The sequence below is a fragment of the Ursus maritimus genome, unplaced genomic scaffold (genome assembly GCF_017311325.1).
Source record: "Ursus maritimus isolate PB19 unplaced genomic scaffold, ASM1731132v1 scaffold_31, whole genome shotgun sequence".
Classification (NCBI taxonomy): Eukaryota; Metazoa; Chordata; class Mammalia; order Carnivora; family Ursidae; genus Ursus; species Ursus maritimus.
Window position 1 is genome coordinate 10,959,007 of NW_024425675.1, and position 24,356 is coordinate 10,983,362.

General features: G+C 43.4%; 1 protein-coding gene across 2 annotated transcripts in view; it reads left to right on the forward strand.

Moving 5' to 3' along the window:
• PRTFDC1 (phosphoribosyl transferase domain containing 1) overlaps positions 1–24,356 on the forward strand; it is a 90,061-nt gene that overhangs the window by 54,522 nt on the left and 11,183 nt on the right. For both annotated transcript variants that reach the window (XM_040645323.1, XM_040645322.1), the window contains exon 4: positions 17,547–17,612. In XM_040645323.1, coding sequence (XP_040501257.1) covers positions 17,547–17,612 — 66 coding nt within the window. The remainder of the gene's footprint in view (positions 1–17,546; positions 17,613–24,356) is intronic.

Genomic DNA, 24,356 nt, shown 5'->3' on the forward strand with positions numbered 1-24,356 from the left:
ACCATTTTATACTCTGCTCCCAGGAAAGTGAGAGAGTTCCAGTTCCCCTACATCCTCACCAATACTTGGTATGGTTTTTAATTTTTGCCATTCAAAGGAATCAAGGTACCTCATGGCATTTTAATTTGTATTTCCTTAATGAATACTGATGTTATATGTTTTCCTTTTTTTTTTTTTTTTTTTACTTTTAACCTATTTGTTTCTTAATATGCAGAGCTGGTGTCTTGAAGGCGGCATGTAGCCAACGTGATACTGTTTGCCTTTTACCTGTGATGTGAAGAGCATATATATTCAATGCGATTATCAGTATGGTTCAATTCTGTCATCTTGTGATTTGTTTTCTGTTTGTCCCTTGTGTTCTCCCCCCATCATTTCCTATGTTCTGCCTTCTTTTCAATTCATTATTGTTTTTTGATTCCGTTATATCTCCTCTGTTTGCTAACTAGCCAAAACTCTGGGTGTTTTTAAAATTTAGTGGTTGTTCTGGCATTTATAGAAACATCTTTAACTTACCAAAGTCTACCTTGAAGTTGTAATATACCATTTCACCTATGGTGTAAGAACCTTATAATAGTACATTGCCATTTTTACCCTTCTGGACTTTGTACTATTGTTGTCATGCATTTTACTAATACATCTGGTATAAATGCCACAATATATTATTACTGTTTTTGGTTACTTTTGTTTAAAAATAATTATCTTTTAAAGGGATGTGAGTAATAAGAAATTAAGTCTTTATGTACACTCATGTAGTTATAGTTACTTTCTCTGATGCAGTTCATTCCTATGCCCGGCCATATTTGAATAAATAAGATGGATTCCAAGGATTCTAAGTAATGTATGTAGATACTCCTTTCCCAAGGAGAAGGAGATTAATTCCCTATCCCTTGAGTGTAGGCTGTACATAGTAACTTAGCAGAGTATGGAAAGCAGAGGAAAAACGAATCACTGTACTGTGGAGCACCTGCCAAACACTACCCTGACCAGGTGGTCAAGGCTAATGTCGTGAGTACTAGGTCCTGTTGATAGCATGTACCCTGGGTGTGATGTAATGACAATGGCACTTCACCTCTGCGATCATCTTGTCAAGAACACATAACCCAGTCTAACTATGAGAAAAATACCACACAAACCTCTATTGAGGAACATTCTACAAAACACCTAACTGGCACTCCTCAAACCTGTCAAGGTCATCGAGAAAGGAAAGTCCCTGAAATAGTCACAGACCAGAGTAGGCTAGAGACATGATGACTAGAGTTTAGTTAATGTAACGTAATAATACTGGTTCCTTAGTTGTGACAGATGGACCACTGCCATCAAATGTGTTAACAATAGAAGAAACTCGGTAGAGGGTATACGGGGAATCTTTCTGCTAACTTTGCAACTTTTCTGTAAATCTGCAATTATTCCAAAATTGATAGTTTACTTTTTAAACAGATTTCAATACCAAGATTTCAATTCCAAATGTAAAAAATCTTTTCTATTTATTTATGTAGTTACCAAATCTGGTCACGTTCATTCCTTTGTGCAAATCCTTTTCAGATCACCTTTCTCCTGCCTGCAGTTTTTCCTCTATCTTCTTCGGTAGTGTAGTTCTGCTGAGGATGAATTAGTTCCACTTTTGTATGTCTGACACCATCTTTAAGTCACCCCCTTTTTTGGAGAAAGAGAGAACACATGGGGGGAGGGGCAGAGGGCAAGGGAGAGAGAGAATCTTAAGCAGACTCCATGCCCAGTGCAGAGCCCTTTGTGGGACTCAGTCTTGTGACCCTGAGGTCATGACCTGAGCTGAAATCAAGAGTCAGACACTTAACTGACTGAGCCACCCAGACACCTCTCATCCCTGTTTTTGAATGATAATTTTGCTGGGTACGGAAGTCTAGGTTGACAGTCTTTTTTCAGTACTTTACATCTCTTGCTCCATTACCTTCTCACTTGCATTGTTCCTAACCAGAGCTACATTGTTGTTATTATTTTCATGCTTTGGTGTCGTTTTCTTCATGTTACTTGTACTTGGCTTTCCTTAAGCTTCTGGGATCTGTGGATCTATACGTTTCATCAAACCTGGAAATTTTCAGACATTATTTCTTCTAATAATTTTCTTCCCCACTCCCGATTTTCAGGAACTCTACTGAGATGTCAATTAGGCCATATTTTAAAGTTGCTCCACAGCTCACTGCTGATCTTGTTACTTTAAAAATTGCCTTTGTCTGTGTGTTCCATGTTGGGCACTCTCTATTGCTGTCATTGAGCTATAATCATTTCTCTGCAGGATCTCATCTGCCATTTGTCTTTGTCACTCGTATGACTTCTCTATTGCTTCATGACAAATCACCACAAATTTAACGGATTAAAACAACATACATCTGTGGTCTCACATTGTCATGGGTCAGCAGTCTGGTGCCAGGATGCTGGCTCCTCTGCTCGGGGTCTCCCAAGGTTGTCAGCTGGATGCATCCTTGTAAAGCCAGCTCAGAAAATATACCCTTGCAAGCTCCTCCCTGTTGTTGGCAGAATTCATTTCCTCCAGGTTGTGAGTGGAGGTCCCCACTTTCTTTCTGGCTATCCGCTGAGGGCAGTTCTTACCTCCTAGAGGCTACCCCCCTTCCATGGCACTTGGCTCTCTCCACAGCATAGCAGTTCACAACATGTGTGTCTGCTTCCTCACAGCCGGCAGGCAGGTGTTTGCCGATGCCTCCTGTTTCTTTTACTGACTCCCCTGAGTTGTCAGGCCTACCTAGGTCATCTCCCTTTTGGTTAGTTAAAATGAACTGATTTGGGTTTTTAATTACATCTGAAACATTCCTTTTGCTGTATACGGTAATGTGAGTGTGGGAGTGATATTCCATCATATTCGTGGTCTCTTTCACACTCAAGGATGTGTATGCCAGAGGGTGGGAGTCCTGGGACCATCTTAGAATTCTGCGCACCAAAGCCATGCATTTTTCATCTCAGACATTTTACTTTTAATCCTTAGAGGCTCCATTTGTGTCTTTTAAAAATTTTATATCCCATGTCTCTAAACTTTTGAGGATATAGAATACAACTCTAAGAACGGTTTTAATGTCCTTATCTTCTAACATCTGTGTCAGTTCTTGATCAGTTTCGGTTGATTTTTATTTTCTTCAATTTCCTGCCTTTTCTGTGCCTGAGAGTCTTTAATTAATTGTCAAACATTGTGAATTGTACCTTACTGTGTGGTGGATTTTTTAAATAAATAAAATACTTTAAATAAATAAAAAACACGTGAAACTTGCCATCTTAATCATTTTTAAGTGTACGGTTCAGGAGGGCTAAGTGTTCCACTTTGTTGTGCAAGAGACCTCTAGGACTTTTAATCCTGCAAAACTGAAACTCTATGAAACTGAACAAGCCCCCCATTCCCCCCTCTCCCCAGTCGCTGGCAACCGCCATTCTACTTTCTGTTTCTATGACTGGAACAACTTTAGACACCTCAAATAACTGGAAGCATACCAGTATTTGTCTTTTTGGGACTACTGTATTTCACTTAGTATAATGTCCTTGAGGTTCACCCATGCTGTAGCATGTGACAAAGTTTCCTTCTTAAGTCTGAATAATATTCCATTACATGCATATACCACATTCTGTTTTATCTATCCACCTGTCGAACATTTGGGTTATTTCTCCTGGTTGGCTGTTGTGAATAATGCTGCAATGAACCTCGGTGTGCAAATATCTCTTCACCATTCTGCTTTCGGTTCCTTTGGACATGTACCCAGAAGTAGAATTGCTGGGTCACATGGTAACTCTGTTTTTAATTCTTTGAGGAGCCACCACACTGCTTTCTAAGGAGGGTGCGCCATTTTACATTTGCGCTAACAGTATACAAGGGTTCTGATTTCTCCTCATCCTCAGCAACACTTGTTACTTTCTGGGTTTTTGATCGTAGCCATCCTAACGGGTGTGAGGTGATATGCCATTGCAGTTTTGACCGCATTTCTCTGATGATTAGTGATGGTGAGCATCTTTTCGTTGGCTTGTGGATGCGTAATTTTTTATTCCCTTATATATTCTTGAGCCTTGTTTTGAGATGCAGTGGTTACTTGGAAGCAGTAGGATCGTTGCAGATCTTGCTTTTATGATTTGTTAGGTGGGTCCAGAGCAAACGTCCCACTAGGGCTAGTGATTCTTCACCGCGGAGGCAAGACTCTCCAGAGTACTCTACACAGTTCCCTGTCGATCGTGGGATTTCCCCTTCTGGTAGGGACAGGCACTATTCTTGGCTCTGCTTATGTCTGTTTAGAAGGTTCTTCCCTTGGCATCAGGTAGTTTCTTAATCTGCATCTGCAGATCTTCTGCATGCTCTGCTGGTTTTCCTTCCAAGCCCTTCTCTCCAGTGTCCTGTCCTGAGAACTAGCTGTCGGGTTCTCCCAGGATGCTCAGCTCCGTCGCCTCCACTCCGTCTCCCCAGGCTTCAAAGGGGTTCTCCTTCCCTATGCTGTGGCCTGAAAACTCTACCAAGACAGTCAGCCGGGCAGTCACAGGGCCCACTTTGTTTGTTCCTGTCTTAGGGATTGCTCTTCTTTGTTGCCTGACATCCAGTGTCTTGAAACTGTTGTTGCCTACGTTTTGCTTTTTTTAAAATCTGGTCTTTGTTATTCCATCTTGGCAAGAAGCAGAAGTCACAGGGACTTATCAAAACATGATGAAATTTTAAAACTACAACAACAATAAAAATCATCCCCTTAAAATTTTTAAATTAAAAACCTAGGTGCCATAATAGGAAATAGTGTCATGAACTCCCGTGATGCTAAGGACATCATGAACTTTACAGCAAATGAATTTGATGTAATCGGAGGAAGATTATATAAATACCAAATAAATATTCGAAATCTCTGAAGCCCAAATATCATTGTCTATGCAGCTTTTGCCTTTGGCATTACCCGTTGATAACTGCAGAAGCAGATCCAGGTATGAGTATGCCAAAGTACACTGAATTAGGGTTACACTTTTCCCACCTGCCCAGTCAAGCATTTAGTTATTTCGGAGAGTTCCCAAGGGGGTCCTCCCCTGTCTCTAGGCCAGTCCTTCAGCTGCAGTTCCTACAGAGCATCTGCCACCTCCACCAGCCCCTGCTCCTGAGCAGCCCCTCCCGGGATCATTAGCAAGGCCATTGCTGCTGGTGCCCCTTGTGAGTGCCCTTGTCTATGCCAGGAGAGCCCCAAAAACTGCCAGTCCTGCAGGTACTGGGGCACGCCCAGGCTTCTCACAGAGGCTGGGGCCCCAAACAGTTGTGAACGGACCCTGCTTTGGACCTTTGACCCCCCCAGAATCTTTTTTTTTTTTTAAAGATTTTATTTATTTATTTGACAGAGATAGAGACAGCCAGTGAGAGAGGGAACACAAGCAGGGGGAGTGGGAGAGGAAGAAGCAGGCTCATAGAGGAGGAGCCCGATGTGGGGCTTGATCCCATAACGCCGGGATCACACCCTGAGCCGAAGGCAGACGCTCAACCGCTGTGCCACCCAGGCGCCCCGACCCCTCCCAGAATCTTACTCTCTAATGAAGGCAGGTCAGTCCTCCAACATCAGGGCTCAAATGCAGTCAAAGAAACCAGATGGAGAACAGAGGTCATATCAGCCTCCAGCCTCCTCTTCTCTCTTCCCTGCCACCTCCGACTCCAACAACTTCTCCGGCTGCCCTTACAAAACAAAGGCCCTCGTGTCATCAGCCAATGACAACAAATATTTGATGGGGGTAAAGAGAGAAGAGTAGATGTTTATGCATGAGCACTACATGGGTGCATAATCAGACAGCCCAGGTGCCCTGTTCCGTAGCCGCTGGCCCTGTCAGGCCCCCTCATGCGGACAGTCTGACTTTTGGGGCACTGAGGTTGTCGGGTCTATACCCGTAGTTGTTGTTGTCATTGAAAAGTTGTTCTTTGATTATCTGGCAGGAACCGAGAGCAAAGCCACCTTCCCTGGGCCACCTGGCATTCCTCATTGGCAAGGACAGAATAAGGCCCTCTCCCGTACCCTAGTCTGTATGGAACCCCACCTCTCCCACGTGAAGAAGGCACGCCCGCTCTAGGTCAGACACAGCTGTGGTCTACTTCCTTCTCCCACTCCCCTTCCAGGCTTCCGCCAACAAATTGGTACGGCGGAGTCTCATTTCCTTTGCTGTCCTGGACCTTCCTTTGCACTGTGATTATAAAAACATTTATTAGAGAATAACTTATTCCTCAGGCACATTAATGGAGTCCAGATTCTGTTTGTATAATATGGACAGACAGATGGGCTACTTTTAGATCAGCAATGCTGTTTACACAGAATTTTCCCGAGACCACCCAGCTCAGTTCACATGTAGTCTCCAGCTACTTCCAAGCCCTGGCCTCCAGAGGCAAAGAAAAAATTTAATAACTCAGCGCCCCACCCAGTTTTGAAGACATGACTTAATACTGAAGGAATTTGCAAGCCTGCACTGCCAATCAACATGCCTACATCACATAAACCATCTTTTCTTATTCTGAAAAATAAAAGGTGGTTCTGTAGGCATTCTGCTCTCGGACCTTCTCACATGATACTCGTGTCTCATCAGATACCGGGAGAAGTTGGAGCAAAACCGTAAACCTAAAATATAGTAATAGTAGAGGAAATGCTTGACATCTGGTGTTCTCTTTTCTTTGTATTCCGTATAAAGTGCCTTTTCCCTCTGGCTTTGTATTACGGCTGAGGATATTGGTAATGCATTTTTTGCACATACAATGTTTGCTCCATTTTGCGTAGCTTTTGCGTGTTTTGGCAATCTGCTCGCTCTTGACGTGAATTCTGAGAAGCAAGTAAGGCAGCAGTATTATCCCCATTTTTCAGATGAAGTAAATGAGAAATCGAGTGAGTTTGCCAGGGTGTCCCGGTGAGTAATTGGTTAAGGCAATCCTTGTGTCTGGTCGTAATCATTTCTTCTTGTACGATCCTGTTACCTGGAAACCACTACCTAATTTTAAATTTGGTTGTTTTGAGTTACATAGACATAGTGGTATGTTACATATGTACATTACATGTACATTAAATACACTATGTACATTACCTTAGGCTTTACCACGATGTAAGGACACATTTATTCCTTTTATCTGTAAGCCTTAATTGAACTTGAGTCAATCAAGTGTAGAAAATGTGAACCAGGTTTCTTTTGTAAATACTGATAAATTTTAGTTACATGAATGACTGGGAGTTACATAAGCAAAACAAAGAGAAGGAGAGCTTGATAGAGTGGGAAAATCACATAAATAAAAGTTAAGATATCTTGGGGTAGGCCTGGCTTTGTCATTTATTCACTCCCACACCCTCCCCTTTCCCTTTTATGGATAACAGGAAAGGAAAATACAATTCAATAAATATTTATCAGGGGCCTACTGTGGACAAAGCACTCTACATATGACATTTAACTCAAACCTCACAACAATCCAAACAAGTAGGTGTTAGTGTCCCCACTTTACAGAAAAGGGGAATACATCACGTTCCTTGCTGCACGCAAGGCCTGCTCAGTGCTAAGGAACCAACAGTGGTGGGGCGCCTGGGTGGCGCAGTCCTTAAGCGTCTGCCTTCGGCTCAGGGCGTGATCCCAGCGTTCTGGGATGGAGCCCCACATCAGGCTCCTCCGCTATGAGCCTGCTTCTTCCTCTCCCATTCCCCCTGCTTGTGTTCCCTCTCTCACTGGCTGTCTCTCTCTGTCAAATAAATAAATAAAAAGGAACCGACAAAGGTGAAAGATCAAAAGTCTCTATCCTCAAGTTGCTTTTAGAATAGCAGACGTGAACAGATGCATAGACAATGAGCAAGGAGGAGGATTATAACAAGGGCAGCAGGAATTGGTGCTTAACGCAAAGGAAGCACGTCGGCAGCAGAAATCAGTTCTGGTTGACGGTGGTGGCAGGATGAGGATCAGGTGATGACTTATAATGAAAGTAGATTTTTAATTTGTGTGTCTAGGGAAGTTATGATTTTGACAAGCAGAGATGTGGCAGAAAGATGTTCTGGGTGAAGGAAGCATCCACAAGACACACGATGAGAAAATGCAGGGTGTGCGCTGGACTTAGCCAGCAGGTGAAATATAGACCCCGACGACTCAGAGCGTGGCCTGTGGAGCAACCCCCTCCCCGTCACCTGGGAGCTCACTAGAAAGACTGACTCTCAGGTCCCACTCCAGGCAGGGTCACCATCTGAGCAGGGGAGTCATGTGCACATTACAAGCACATCTGGGGGAGAGGAAGTCTAGTGCGGAGTCACACGGAAAGGTAGATTCTGCTCAGACCCAAGAGAAAAGCTGGAGAAGGTATTGGTTCAGTGGAAGCTTTGGAGCAAGACCGAGGGGGTGTCCTGTGTTCAGCTCCATCACGTTCCAGCTGTGGGACCTTGAGCACTGTTACTTAGCAAAGTTGCTTGAATTGGGGTGATAACAGTGCCTGTTACCTCTCAGGATTTTTAAAGAAATCTTCTTTATTTTTTAGAGCAGTTTTAGGTTCATATCAAAATTGAGAGGAAAGTACAGAGAGTTCCCATGTGCCCCCTGACCCCACACAGCCTCCCCCACCGTCAACATCCTATACCATGTTACATATGTTACATATGTTACAACTGACGAACCTACATTGACACCCCATAACTATGTGTTTGGACAAATGTGTAATGACATGTATCTATCATTATGGTGTCCTAGAGTATTTATACTACCCTAGAAATCACCTGTGGTCCACCTATTCATTCCCCCTCCCCCACTGGTTACCACTGGTTACCACTGATCTGGTTACCACTGGTTACCACTGATCTTTTACTGTCTCCATAGTTTTCCCTTTCCCAGAATGTGTCATGGTTGGAGTCATACAGTATGTACCCTCATCAGATTGGCTTCTGCACTTAGTAATATGCATTTAACCATCTTCCATGTCTGGTCATGGCTTGACAGCTCATTTCTGTTTAGCCTCGAATGATATACCATTGTTTGAGTGTACCACAGTTTCCTCTCATGTACTGAAGGACATCTCCGTTGCTTCCAAGTCTTGGTAATTATGAATAAAACTGCTATAAACATTCAAGAGGAAGTTTTTGTGTAGACCTAAATGTTCAACTCCTCGGGTAAATACCAAGGAGGAAGGCTGCTGATGGTACTCATGAGATTTTGTTAGGATTCACGTACGTGATGTGTTTCTCATGGTGCCTGGCACTTAGTAAATGGTCAGTAAATGGTTCTCAAAGTCAGCCTTGCCTCTAATATTTATGGGGCCCCAGGCAAAATTATAAATGCAGAGCCACATATCATATTTCTAAATATTTAAAGTTTTGAAGCTTTATAGCTTTGTCCACGGCCAAGCTCATGTGTCTACCCTGATTACCTGAGCTAGAGACTGAAAGAGCTGTACTTATCCTTGCAAGCCTGAGCAGAGCCGTGTGTCCGCAGGGCAGGGCATAAGCTGGGCCCAGGACCAGCTCCTGGGTGATGACTGAGCCTGCCTAAAACCTGCATGAGACTGACCCACTTAAGCTCTTCAGGGACTTGGGGCAGTTGGGCTCTTCTCCCTCGTGCCTCTTTTTCCTGATTCAGGTGCCTCCAAGACGATACCTTCCGAGCAGAGAGGCAGGAGGGAACATGGTTATCTGGGGAGTTTGGTCTCTGAAACACCTGCTTTGGGTTATTTACGGTGGCCAACTTGAAAAAATTTCAGCCCCTCTTTTTCTGGTTTCCCAAGATAAGGCTCTGCTTTTCTCTACCACCATCCTCTCCCCACCCCCCACAAACTCGACACTGCAAGGGGGTAGAGGGCAAGGCCCAGTTCAGCCACATGTCCCTATTGCATAATTCTCACTAGCTCAAACTTCTAACAGAATTTTCCAGAAACTTCCTTATAAGACCAAAAAGAAAAAAACAAATGTCTTTGTGTTTTGGTGTTTTTGATATTCAGGGGCTGTCTTGCCTGGCTCTGAGGATGGCCAAAAAAAAAAAAAAAATCGGACAAAATCAGACACCATTTTACAGGCATGGGTATCTTCAGAAATGTTTTGAGCTGAGAAGTGACACGAGATAGCAGAACTTTTTGGACCTAGAGTACAGTTGGGTGGGAAAGAAGACAGATCCAAATTTAATGCCAAAAAGCGGTGTGTGTTCCAGAGGTTTCTCTGGCGTGCTATCTGCTGCCAGTTCTCTCCCTTGGTCCTTCCTGTTCACTATTCCTTCCCCTTAAACCAGTTCATGAGAGCTGGTTAAAGATTTCATTACTGTTGAACAACTATTTTTAATTCTTTTTAAGTTATAATTATAAATCTTCCCTGGGTTATTTAGGAGGAAAAAAAATTGTATGGAGAAAATGGCCTTCCAAGAAAGAGTCAACCACGGGGATATGGCCGTCCACCATCCACACTTTAAAACACAGGTTTTACTGAAGTCTTTTGGGGTCAATCAGATGTTTCAAGAGGCTCCAGTTGTTTTTCCTTCTGATCCATAATTTAAAAACATAACTTAAACCAAAACAACAGTCAATACCAAGATTCAAAACAGAAGGATATCCTGCTTCAAGATTTCAAACAGAGTTCATGTAAAGCGAAGTCGCTGGATCTGTTTTCAAACTGTTTCATCCTTCCTGGGGTCCTTTATAACTAAATTAAAGTAAAGGTCCATTTTCTTCTCTCTGTTCTCCTTTTTCTTTTCTTTTCTTTCTTTCTCTCTCTCTCTCTTTTTTTTTTTTTTTTGATGACCCTTCATTATTTCTCCCAGCCTATAGATTCTTCACATCATTGTGGCCCCTTCTTCTAACCCAGCTCCCCTTAATTTCTCATAAAGAAAAGGGCCTTTCTCCCTTGAGTGGAGATTACTCTTAGCTAACCAGTACCCCTCTCAGAGACTGGGTGGAGTAGAATACCAATCACAATGGAGTAATAAATCCTTGTCATTAAGCAGAAAGCCATTTTGTCTTTGAATAAAGTCACATCATGTTTACAAAGTTAGACACACCAAATTCAGGAAAATGCAAAATACATGTATACTTTCAAATGAGTGAAATTGTACATGCTAACCTCTGTGTTTTCCTCCTGGTTAAAACACTAGATTGGCTTTAAAATGTATCTTTTACTAATCATGAAATGAATTCCTGTTATTAAGATATCTTGGTAAATCATTTTTTCATATTTCTAGTGTTCAGAATTCACACGGATATTGGCATTTAGGTTTTTAAAAATATTGAGGAGACTAGGAACTGAGATAATAAGAGGATGAGAATAAAGAAATACCATTTGGATGAGAATCAGACATAACAGAGGAAGGACTACATTTTTCCAGTCGTCCCATCTTCCAAGTTACTCAAGTCAGCTTTATTTAAGTCCTTCTCTGAGCTTTATAGATTTTTTCTCATGTGTTTGTTTATAGTTTTCATTTTTCTCTGACTCCCATTGAGTAATAAGGTCCTTCAGGCTTCTGGACAGCTGGAGAAAGAACTTAAAGGAATAGAAACCAAGTACTGCCCGAGAACACTTGTTGTCTAAGTGGGTAGGAGAAGAAGTATTAAAAATATAGTTAACACATGTACTCGGATGCTTCAGTATGGCTCCATAAATACCAAATGCCAAGATGTGCCAGCAACAGAGGGTACAATTAGGATGACAATAAGGCTGTTATGCTGAAGGAGTTTCCATTCTATTGGCAATTGCTACATACACAAAAAAATTCCAATTGGATATGGTCTATTAACATGCAGATCTGTATAGAGCATTATTGGGACACATATAAAGTCCAGTGGACTCTAGGAAAACTTCCTAGAAGAGATGATGCCTGAACTAAGTCGTGATGAAAGAGTACGAATTACCTACGTGAGGAAAGATGGAGAAGTATGTGTGAACAACCATGAGCTAAGACACGGAAGATAATGCAGTAGATTCCGTGCCGGGAACTCCTGGGGCCTCAGTGCAGGACAGTGGTGTTCATCTATAGTGATGAGATGTGCCACAAGTCACTTGTCACTAATAATATTTAGCAAAATTTGCAAATACCGACCTTTCCTGTAAATCAGCATGGTATCTTAGTTGAGGTTCTTTTGTTTACAGGTAGTACATAAATCAATTTTAGATTACTTTAAGCTAAAATGGTGGATTCATAGAAAGGAATTAGGGTAGCTCATGATTCTCAACGTAAAAATGCAGCTGGGCCTGGAAAAGAGATCAGAAGCCCAGACGTCCATTCTCATGTTCTACCACAGACCTTCTGCCACCATCTTGTAAGGCAGTTTTAAGGTCAACTCCTTGCTCTACTGACTATAAATGGCCCCCACAAGGATCTGATGAGAGCTAAGTGCAAAAGTGGGTCAGAGCACAATCTCTAGGTGGCTTCTGCCTGTTGAGGAGAAGGATGAAAACAGCAAAGCGGAATGATAGAAATTATGCCTACCAAATGATTCGCTGTAAAGCTTCAGACACCACAGCGTGGAAACTGGGAGGTCACTGAGAAACCCCAAAAGAAAACACACATGAGGTCGTTTTTAACCAAAGCTCCAGCCAGGATACAAAGGGGCAGTGCAAGGACATGAGTCCTCTTTACCCACATGCCTCCTCATGGGTAGCGGTTAGCCCCGGTAAGCCCTAACCACAGAGCACATGGCTCCGACGGAACAGTAATACACTGAGTGAACCAAACAAAGACTATATCACAAAGTCAGATGTTAGGACACCCTGTAGATTTGTAAGTTTCTTAGGAGAATATAGGGCCTACTTTATATACTGCTAACTGTTACATGCCAGGCACTTTTCTGAGTGCTTAATGTCCATGAATTCATTTAGTCCTCCAATAATCTTAAGAGGTAGAAACGATTAATATACCCTTTTGGTACATAGGGAAACTGAGGCACTGAGAGGGTAAATAACTTCCTCGAGGTCATACAACTCATGAAAGGTGGGGCTGTGAGTGGAACCCAGGCAGTCTGGTCCTTGAGGGGACCTGGGGTGTCCAGCTGCCTGGTCACTTAATCTCCACATTGTTCTTTCCATAGCATATCCACCCCCCCCCATAAGTTGTAAGAATGAGTTCCAGAACAAACGATCTCAGAAGCAGATGGGTATTTAAATGCACAGGAAACCAAAAAGTTGGTCAATTTCAAATGCTAACACGATGGTTTTCAAACTTTTTTTGCCTGCACCACCTCACTTTCAATCCAGTCGATGTAACACAGACTAGTGGAATTGTTCTGCTTGAAGCAAGGGGCCCAGAAGCCAGGCAGGTTCTGACCACGCTGTGCCCTCCGCTCTGACCTCAGACAGCTTAAAGGACTTAAGGATCCAGTTAAGAGTCCTGTCCTACATCAACCACTGGTTGAAAAGAAAACTGGGGATACTGGAACCTATTCCCCTGTCCTCGTTCTTTGACTTGGTATCAGATGTTAGAGTTGGGGGAGAAAATCAGTGGTTTGCACCATTTCAATCAGAAACTCTCCAGTTTGGTCATTAAACCTCCTTATAGTGAAGTATTTCTGGTTTTCGTTTTGCGTCTCTAGCCATCTAATACAGGATCAGTGACCTTACTAGGCACAGAATAGCTGAGAGGAAAGATCAGACCAATGGGGAGGAAAAGCCAAGTTAAAGGATCTGTGGTGGCTGAGAATATCGAGAAAGCTTTTGTGTGTACAGATTTTGAAGCAAATGTCTCTGACTTTGAAAACGAATGGCTTAGAGAGTGGTTCATTTGTTTATTTATTTTTCTTACTTTTCCTCTTCCTGTTCCTCAAAAGGACAGGAACTCAGGATATTTATTCTTGTTCAGTACTGTTGTTTTCTAAACATTATCTAAGCAGTCCAAAGTCTCCATAGGACGAATCACCACACCAGCGGGGCTGCTTGGGTGTGCCCCCTTTGATACCTGGAGATCGGGTCACCTAAACTAGTCATTTCCAAAATATTTCTTCCAAGGAAGCCTGGGCTAAATCTCAGAGATTTCCTTGGCTCTTTAAATGTACCTAACCGCTGCCAGCATTTCTACCAAGATGTTGGCTTCCCTTGGCCTTTGAGCTTGTGTATTTCACGTCATTAGTAGAAGCAGAACCCACTTCTTCTCTAGGTTCCTCTCAAATACATAGTCTGTGCTTCTCTCTTCTAGGAATACTGGGCACACAGGGTAGGGGTTCGTTACCCCCAGAATAATATGGAGCCAGGCAATTCTAGGATTGCACTAGACTCACTTAGCAGCAGCTCCTCTTCGGGCAAGTTCCATAAATGCTCATTGCTCAGGTTCCTTGTTTGTAAGTTGGGGATTAAATAATACCTATACTGAGCTCTACTGAACTTCAGCAAAAGCGATCAATCCTTTCCTATACAAACTCTTCCAGAGCATAGGAAAAAGATAAATAACCACTCAGCGCATTGTATGAGGCTAGTATAACTGTGCTTTAATACTATAAACCCATCTGACTTATGAAGATATGACAAATAATCCCAAATAAAATATTATCAAATCGAAACCAATGATGGTTTAAAAAAATGTATCGATCCTAGGACTCTAAGGATGCTTTTGAACCATTAGAAAAATATCATGGTTAAACACAGTGGATTGAAGGCATACATTTAGCTCTAGTCTCTCCTGAAACCCCACCAAAATGCCGGTAAAGAAAGAAACAGAGGTATATACCCCAAGGACAAAGAGGAGGGGAGAAAACCTCACTGGGCAGGGAGAGAGATGTCAGTGGTTTTTAGGAGGCAAAACAGATTAAGGAAGGGCACTGACTCAGCCGAATAGAGAAAGTGGAAATCTAAATGCCTATGAAGGGAACTGTCGATGAGAAGCCCCGGATTTGTGCCACAGGATTGCTGAAAGGCTCACAGGTAGTCACTAGGTTCTTAGAAGATGGAGTGAAGGAGGAATGGGTTAAAAGCAGCAAGGTGATGGGGAGCATGTGAATGGAGAAATGGTCTGTAAGTTCCCTTCTCCATCCCAGCGAGACAAAAGTCTTCTTTCCTGGAGTCATTAAACCAGGGGAGCTCCAGACTTCAGTGTCCAGAGAGGTCTGAGGAGTGACCATTTCCAAGGAAGGAAGGAAGGAAAGGAGGAAGAGAGGAAGAAAGGAAGAAAGGAAGGACAGAGGTAGGGAAGGGAGGAAGTGAGGAAGAGGGGGAGGGAGGGAAATGAATTCTATCCAGCATTTATCAAGTACTTACCATGTGCCAGGCTCTGTTCTAAATGATCAGTATATATTAATTCATTTGATCTTCATAACAGCCCAGCAAATAGGCAAATAAATGTCCAAAAATAGCCGAGACAATAAAAAAAGAACACAAAAATGGGACTTACACTACCAGATACTAAAACATACTAAAAAGCTATAATAATTGAACAGTATAGTTTGGATGCTAAAATGGACCTTTAGGCTAATGAAACAGAAGAGTATAAAAACTGACCCTCACATATGAGAATGAAAGATATGATAAAAATGACATTTCCAACCAGTAGGGAAAAAAACCCAAACAATTCAGTAAGTGGTATTGGGACAATTGACTATACAGACACTAGGAAGATATAAGTTCCAGATGCGTTAAGGACAAATCTAATAATAAAAGCATGTTATAAACTTGGACTCTACGTAAGGTCTTCTGAACTAAGACTTGCTTGGCAACATGCTGAAGGCGAGACTTATAAGCACATTATTCAGCTTTCTGATATATTGTGGTTTTTGTTTTTAATCAATAGGATGAAGATGATAATAGAATTATTATGACATTTACTCTGATTGGCAGAGAGTAGATCTCGTTTGTTACGTTAAACTGTGTGGTTTAGTGGTTCCATCCAATTCTGCACACCTCCGTCCGGTGGAGGTATTGAAATTTTATTTTTCCCACTGCTATTAACAACACATTTGAGTCTAATATGCAGACATTCCCCCTATGTTAGCTCCTATATCTCGCACCTCTACAAGTGATAAGAAAATCTTCTCCTTTGGCATTTTTGACAAGTTCCTAACCCACTGCACGACCGTTTGTGAATGTATGGTTATAAATGCCCATTCAGAAACAGCAAGAGATCCGTGAATTCTGGATGTTCTTTGACTTTCTCCTTTTGCGATCAGTTCCCATAAGAAGAAAATTATTGGACTTATCTACTTGGTGGGCATCCTCTCCACTCCTTTGCCGTAAAGAATGAACGCTTTTCCAAGTGGAAGTGAAAACATTTTAAGGTCATTTTCCCTCCTCTTGTGCAGTAAGGTAATAAGCCTAAAGCTGCTTCGTTGGTGAAACTGTTATATTGATTATTCGGCTGATTTCTACCTCGACCAATTCTACGACGAAGGAGCTCAATGCCTAGATAGAGACTCGCTTGCAAGTGACAGAATCCAGTTCAAACCAACCCAAGAACATTCCTAAGGGAAAGAATTAGCTTCAGTAGCTGCAAGTCCAAGGGCAGATGTAGCTTGGGGCATAGCTGGTTTAGCCAGGTAAGGCCTGGCCCCACGTGATCCTTAGGGAATGAACCACACCCGCCCCACCCTGCCCCGCCCCCAAGCATAGAGGCAAAGCCTTTTTGCCAGAACAAGAGGGGAAAGCCCTGAGCTAAAGAAGCCGCAGCAGTGACCTAAGATGCTTCCTGGTTCAGCACATCCTGCATGGAGTGCCCGCACCATCACCTTCTCCCTTAGGTTATTGCTGGAAGGGTCTGCCTTGGTCATGAAGCCACAATCTGTGGGGAATCTGCGTCAGTCCCTTTGTGTGTCTCCGAAGTGAGGCCAGAAAACAAGTTGCCTGCTCTGTTTCCTGTTCTACCTCCATGTTACTTTGCTGTGATAGGCGCTGTGTAACAAAGCATATTTGTGTGTGTGTGTGTGTGTGTGTGTGTGTGTGTGCGCGCGTGCGTGTGTGTGCGCGCGCAGGGTGATGTAGGATACATAGCCACCATGAAAATGAATACTCATGACCTCTAATGGAATTGGAGTGCAAAAGTCTCTTAACATATTCCTGGGACTGCGGAAAGTTCCTGAGGCTTCTTCGTTCACGCCTGAAGGTCTAAGCCAATAGTTCTTGATCTGTTAACTGTTAGAACTGCCCTCAACACCAGATGAGGGGATGGACCTGTGTTGGTAGGAGTCAAGGAGGCCCCTAATTTCTTTGGGAACCACCATCTGATTGCTCCCCACTGGAGCAGACGACTGGGGCTTGGTGGCCCAGCAGACAAATGCGTGGCCCACTTCTGGGCGCCCCCCCCAGCCCCCTCCCCCCAGGGAGGTCCCGGAGCATGACTGCCTTCCCCGTTGCATCTGCCTCGGAATAGGTTCAGGCACCTCCCATCATTTTTGTGTTCCAAAATTAGGGCTGTTGGTTTTCTCTGCACTCCTTTTATCATCCCCTGTGCACGGAGTCTCTCCCCTCCCGGAGCCATTAGAATGCTTTGTCTCCAGCGCCGAGGCAGGCCCGCGGCTCTCGGTAACCAGGGGCAACGAGGAATCTGCCCCAGCTATTTGCCGCGTTTGTCAGGCGCAATCTAGCCGCTAGCCCGGTAGACGGGGAAGGGGCGGGGGGGATATGTGCTGTAAAGGTTTTCTTGTACAGTGACATATTATCTTTGCTTTTTTTTAGAACGACCAGTCCATGGGCGAGATGCAGATAATTGGAGGCGATGATCTTTCAACACTGGCTGGAAAGGTTTGTGAATGTAACTGGGCTCGGGCTGCATAGATGTCGTAGGGAAATCAATGACCCTCATTTCAGGTCAGCTCTTGACAAGCATTTCAGACACTCTCCCGGGCTGGCTAATTCATGCAAATGGATGTGTGAATCCTTTTAATGATTTCTTCCTTATAAAACACTCCTTTTATAATGCTTCCAGGACCTGAGGCTGACCAGATCTTTCGTTTCCAACCTTCCTCCCAACCTCACTTCAGACAACCCCGTATTACAAAATCCCTTCCTTTTCTCCTCTTGCGGTTCTTCTAGAAAAGGAAGCATATTCCTTTATTTATTTGCTTTTTTGGTCTCTCATCTATGGCTCAGCACCTAGGCATTGCAGTAAGACATTTAAACAGGTTTGTTGAAATATCTAAAATTTAAGGAGGGGATTAAAAAAGGATTTCTTGGGAGCACATTTTTCAGCCTTTTGCCTTTTTCACTCCCACGCAAAAGAACGTAATCCATTAGATCACAGGGCGAACACCTTCGCTTTCAACTTGGGTTCCAGACCTGCCCCTGCTTAATAATTAAGTGAAAATCTGTTTGGATCCTGACATAAATCCGTCCTTTGGAGCGAACAGTTGTTTCCTAAAGTACATGGCCTTTGTGGAAATGGGGCCTGAGATTCGAGTTTTGCTGGGAATGCAAGCAACAGCTCCACAGACGTACCTTGTATTTGTTATCCTTGAACAAGTTCAGCTTTCCGAGTAAAAGGGATCAGTCTCTTCCACAAGTTCAATCTCCCATATTTGTGGTTGTTATTGTGACGCAATGTCCGGATGGGGAGAAGGAATAGCAGGCACATTTAACAGAAATATGTGTAACAACGTTAGGAACACTACAGAGCCACGAGGGCTCTAACTATACCAACCAGCTTCCTTCCCTCTACTCTTCAGAAAGCCTAGTAGCCATCCGGGCGTGACGTTGCTATGTAGACGTAAATTATATTCCGCAGAAATTGGAATTAACGGGCTGATGTTCATGCATCACTATGCCACCATTTAATGTTACTACGTCAGCACATGAAATAACATCCTTGGGGTGCCTGGGTGGCTCAGTCCGTTGAGCGACCGACTTTTGATCTCCGCTCAGGCCTTGATCTCACAGTTGTGAGTTCGAGTCCCGTATTGGGAGCCACGCTGGGTGTGGATCCTACTTAAAAAGCAATTAAAATAAAGATAACCTCCTAAAAAACTAAAATACTCAAAGCAATTTCCAGAAATTCACAACTTTTAACAAGCCTGGAGTGGCCTTTAAACGATAAGTCATTTTGGGACTTTGTTGTAGGACATTGCCTGACAGGTGCATGGCACGAGAGAAATACCATACCTTGTGCAGTATTACACGAGCCTCTTGCCATGGGCTATTACCAGGGGTCTGTCAAAGTGGTAGTTCTAAGAATCCTAAATGAATGCCAAGAAAAAAGTTGCACATAAAATTGGTTTTTCTCTCCGGCTTTCTAAAATCTTCTATTTCATTTTAAAGTGATCTCTCTTCTACGTGAGCACCAGATAGTCTCTTCCTTTAGGAGCTGGAGAGGAGGGTGGGGAAAGGGTAGTTTCTTACTAGGGACGGAGTGACAGGAGGGGTGATAGTACTGTGCCTCGGTATCCCCTCCCAGAATACTACGAAGACACCCTCCCGCCATGAGAAAGTAGAGATCATGGAGGTTCGGGTGGGAGAGGTGGAAAATCAGCCGGCTGTAAATACAAGCAGGAGTCAGCTTCCATTTTTTGCTTACATGACAAGAGATTCTTCCAGGTTACCAGGTGCTATTCCATGGTATCTTTACCCTCACATTTACGTGTGCATTGATGGATTTTTGTATGTGCCTAAATGTGTGCCGAGTAGAACCCCTTGAGCTTAGAACACACAGGATAAATATTTCTAAGGTGAATCCGCATTGGTTAGACAGGTTCTCAACCATCGCAACAGCTTAGGCTTAGAGATGATGCATCTTTATGCAGTTCGGGGTACCTGGGCTCCCATCAGAGGGGAGTGCTTAATGAGCCAGTGTAGACCGCACTCAGTACTCTCAAATGTATCTTAAAACTGCCCACTTCTCTCCATCTTTATGGTAATCACCCAAGTCTAGACTTTCAGTAGCAAAATGTGGTCTAGGGCAAGGGTTAGTGAACTTTTTAGGGAAGGGCCAGGCGGTAAGTGTTTTTAGATTTGGGGGGCTATACAGCCTCTGTTGCAACTACTTAACTCTGCTATCATAGCACAAAACCAGCAAGCGGCCATAGATAAAATGGAAACAAATGGACATGGCTGTGTTTCAATAAAACTTTATTTGTAAAAATAGGCAGTAGGCCAGATTTGGCCGATGGGCCATAGTTTGATGACCTTTGGTCAGGAACCAGCAAGGTCAGCACCATCTGCAAACTAATTAGAAATGCAGCATCTCAGATCCCACTTTAGGTCATCTGAATTAAGTCTTCCTTTTCACAAGATCCCTAGATGGTTTGTATTCAGATGGAAGTTTGAGAAGCACTGGTGTTCTAGGGCCAGACCACTGCTGTCCCTTCTCTGAGATGCTATGGTAGCCACTAGTCTCCTTGAACTCCTTCATTTAACTCCTGCTGCCCTCCAAACCCTTCTCCAAATGGGATCTTCTTAAAATACAAATCAGATCTCCTCACTAGCCTACTGAAAACCGTTCAGCGGCCACTTGATTAGGGTTGTCAGACTTAGCAAAAAAAAAAAAAAAAAGAACAGGATGCCAAGTTGAATTTGAATTTCAAATAAACAATAAACACATTTTTAGTATAAGCATGTCACATGCAGTAATTGGAACATACTTAAACTCAAAAGTCATTTGTTATTCATCTGAAATTCAAATGTAACTGGGTGTTCTGTATTTTATCTGGGAACCCTACTCCCAGTGTTCTGAGATTATAATCCAGCCTCCTTCTCACAGCCTGTAAGACCCGTGTGATCTGGCCCTGCTTCCCTCCCACCATCTTCGTACACCACTCACCCCTCCTCACAGTGCTATCACCACAGAGGTGAAGTTCCTTCCTGCCAAGACCTCGGACAAGCTGTGGCCTCCAACCTGGAATCCATTTTCCTCCCATCCTTCAGGTCTCAGCCTCCTGTGTAAGAGAGGCCTTCCCTGACTCTCCGTCTAAAAGAGACAGGCTCCCTACCTTCCCCATTCATCTCCGTATCTGTACCCTATTTCAAGTCAGCCCTTTCCACAGTTTGCTGTGTTTACTTTGAGGCTGACTTTTTTATTGGTCTGTTCCCCCCACCAGAACGTCAGGGTAAGGTGGGCAGGGAGCCTGCCTATCTTATTCACCATCCTATCTCCCGCATCGGGCACGGTGCGTAGCTGACAGGTGGGAATAAGTATGTGGTGACTGAGAGCAGGCTCCTCTTTCTCTTAGAAGGAAGCCAGAAAGAGGTTGTCAGTGAAGTGTGGGAAAGGAAGGACATGCAGAGGGAAAGGTACATAGAAGCCCATCTAGCCAGATGGAAGGACACATCAGCCAGCACGCTGGGTTTAAGTTGAGTGAGAAAGGTGTCAAGTGAGGGCACATTGTCTTCGAGAAGCAGAAGGGCTTTGGTGTCACAAGAGATTCAAAGCGGGAATGGGGTTGGTGACTGCAACACACCTGAAAGTGACAAGTGAAAACAGTGGCACTTAACTTTTGGAATTTCCTTTTCCTTAAACAGATGAAGGCATGCATGTGGCCTGATCGGTTCACCCATCCCTCAGCCTTTCAGGGAAAGGCTATGCATTAAGAGTTTGAGAGGACTTTAAAAATAAGTTTCAGGGGCCCTCCAGAATCTTTCCATCACCCAGAATGTACACCGGGGGGTTGGGGGGGGGGACTCGAAAGGCACCCAACAATTAGCGGGTACTCTTTTTAATGATCCCAAGAAAAGCCCCTGGCCCTTAAAGAAATCCAAAGAAGGAATGATTCCTCGGGACTGTGACTGTCTGTGCAAGAAGAGGCTGAGGTGTTACTTGGGACCAGAAAGCCTGGGAATAACCCAGAAAAGGGAGGAAGAGCATCATGAAATGAGGGACAAAGGAGGGAAATAGGACAGCCAGAGGACAAGAGTGGACCAATGTGACTGAAGGAAATCAGCTCAAAATAGAGAAAGAATACTTTAAAACACCAAAAATGTGAATTGGGTTTGGTTGGTAGGATATATTGAATGTCTCAATAAAGAGTTTAACTTGCTCAGAAAAGCAAAGAGAAGTTGCAGAAGTTTTTGAGCAGAAGTGACATCAAGAAGCTGTGTTTTGGGAAAATGAACTCGATAGGAGGGTAGAGTCACTGAGGATGGGAGAGAGACTCCAGGCAGAGAAACCCGTCCGGAGGCCATATAGGCTGAGCCAGCACGAGCGCTGGAACCACAGGAGTGAAGCAGGAGCATTGCAGAAGGCACCGTGCTGTCCAAAGCAGCAGCAGAGCCAAACGATGAAATGAAGGACGGAGGGTTAGAAAAGACTTTTTACTTTCTTTTTTTTTTTTTTTTAAGATTTATTTCTTTATTTGAGAGAGAGAGAGTGTGTGTGAGCGGGGTGGGGGGGCAGGGGAGGGGCAGAGGGAGAGAATCTCAAGCAGACTCCTGGCTGAGCGTGGAGCCCGCCGCAGGGCTCCATCTCATGACCCCGAGATCATGACCTGAGCTGAAGCCAAGAGTCGGACGCTTAGTTGACTGAGCCACCCAAGCGCCCTGAAAAGATTTTTAAAAAATCAAATGTTTATAAAAGAACTTTTAAAAACATGGGGCCATAACTCACCTATATAATTGTGCATACATTATAAGAGCCATAACTGTACTACATAACTTCTTAAACTGTCTAAAGAATTGTGTGGGTTACTAATGAATCATCGAGCCTTACATCGGAAACCGGGGATGTACTGTACGGTGACTAACATAATATAATAAAAAATCATTAAAAAAAAAAAAGAATTGTGTGGGTTACAGTATTCAGAAAAGAGACAATGACCCCCATGGACCTGTCTCTTTCTTGGCTTCTTTTTTTACTTTTCTTCTTCTTTCTTTCTCTCTTTCCTTCCTTCTTTACTTTTTTCTTTCTTTCTTCCCTTTTTTTAAAGCAAAGAAAAGGAAGCTCATAAGGGAAGCTGGCTGAGTCATGGTTCTAAATAGGTCATGGCTGTTGAATAAAGGGAACCCTCGATGAAGTTAAATGGCTTCGTCGGCTCACGATGTTTAAAAGCATTTTCCTCGGTGTGTTCGAGCTGTCTGCACAACGTGCTCTCCGGCTGAGTTTTTTTCAACGTTGATTTAATCCTGGCATTTCATAAAATGTGTGGAGCCATTAAAGCAAAACGATTTTATTCATGTTCAAGGGGAATCTCTGAAAGGGGTGGAATAAAACCAAATGCAAGGAAACAGACCCAAATCTGGCAACAGGAAAACACAGATGTGCAGGTTAAATGCAAGATTTCAGGAGACGTGCCACCTTCCCCACCAAATCAGTTTCTAATCAAATGCCAGAATGAAGCGTCAGAACCTGCCAAATTTCCTCCTTGGCTGCCTTAACTATTTAAATCATTCCTTTTTATTGCATCTGACTAGGCTGAGAACAATAATGGAAAAGCCCACCGACTGATGATTCTGGCAATTTTGCGAATTATCACATAAACTGAAATGCTGAACTACATTCCTTTCTCCGTGGGGTTCATAGTCACGCTCCTCCCCGTGCTCAGCACCCACAATGAGCCCATCATAATTCCTGCCATCCCTCTGCTTGCCATGACCATAGCCGCAAAACTGTGCTGCTGCCGGTTAGACCGGAGTGCGAATCATGCTGCATTTTAAAAGACTGGGGGCGCCTGGGTGGCACAGTCGTTAAGCGTCTGCCTTCAGCTCAGGGCGTGATCCCAGCGTTCCGGGATCGAGCCCCACATCAGGCTCCTCCGCTAGGAGCCTGCTTCTTCCTCTCCCACTCCCCCTGCTGTGTTCCCTCTCTCGCTGGCTGTCTCTGTCAAATAAATAAATAAAATCTTAAAAAAAAAAAAAAAGAAAATTTAAAAATTTAAAAGACTGAAAGTGGGAATAACCTATTTAAGAAAATCGTTTAGATTTGTATAACTCCTTCCTTCTTTCTTGTCTTCTTTTTCCTCTTTCCTTTCTTTTTTTCCAGGAAACTTGAGGTGATTAGCTTCCATCAGGATTGCACCGTAGCAAGGAAAGGACACACTCCAGAGACTCCTCATAGAATTTTTGCCTGTGGCCCCCAGGTTGCAAGTTTTACTGACTTTCCGGGAGGAAATGAGATGACTAAGACAGGAACTGGCAGGCTTCTCAGATTCAGTGATGGGAGTTATCAGATTGGAAGCGCTTAGGAGGCACAGCGTGTCCTGAAAAAATTTCTAAGGTTGCCCACTCAGAAAAGAAAAAAGGGGGGGAGGGGGGATTTTGGAAGATTTCTTGGTGCAAAATTAAAAGCAGTAGACATTAATTATAGCTCAGTTAAGGGGGAATTGTACATCATTGAGAAAAAGATGGAGGGGATATGTCAAAAGTTTAATGACCTAGAGAAAGAACTGGGGTCAAAACTGTTGATCTTTTCCACGAGCATTTCTTGAGCACCTGCTACATACCGGTCTCCATGTTATACGCTGATCGTATAAAGACGAATTTGTCTTTGTCCCTTAGCTTGTGGTGCTAATCCTGGTATATTAAAATGTAAAGAGATCAGTTCTCTTAGACACTAGTAAAAATGCTTCC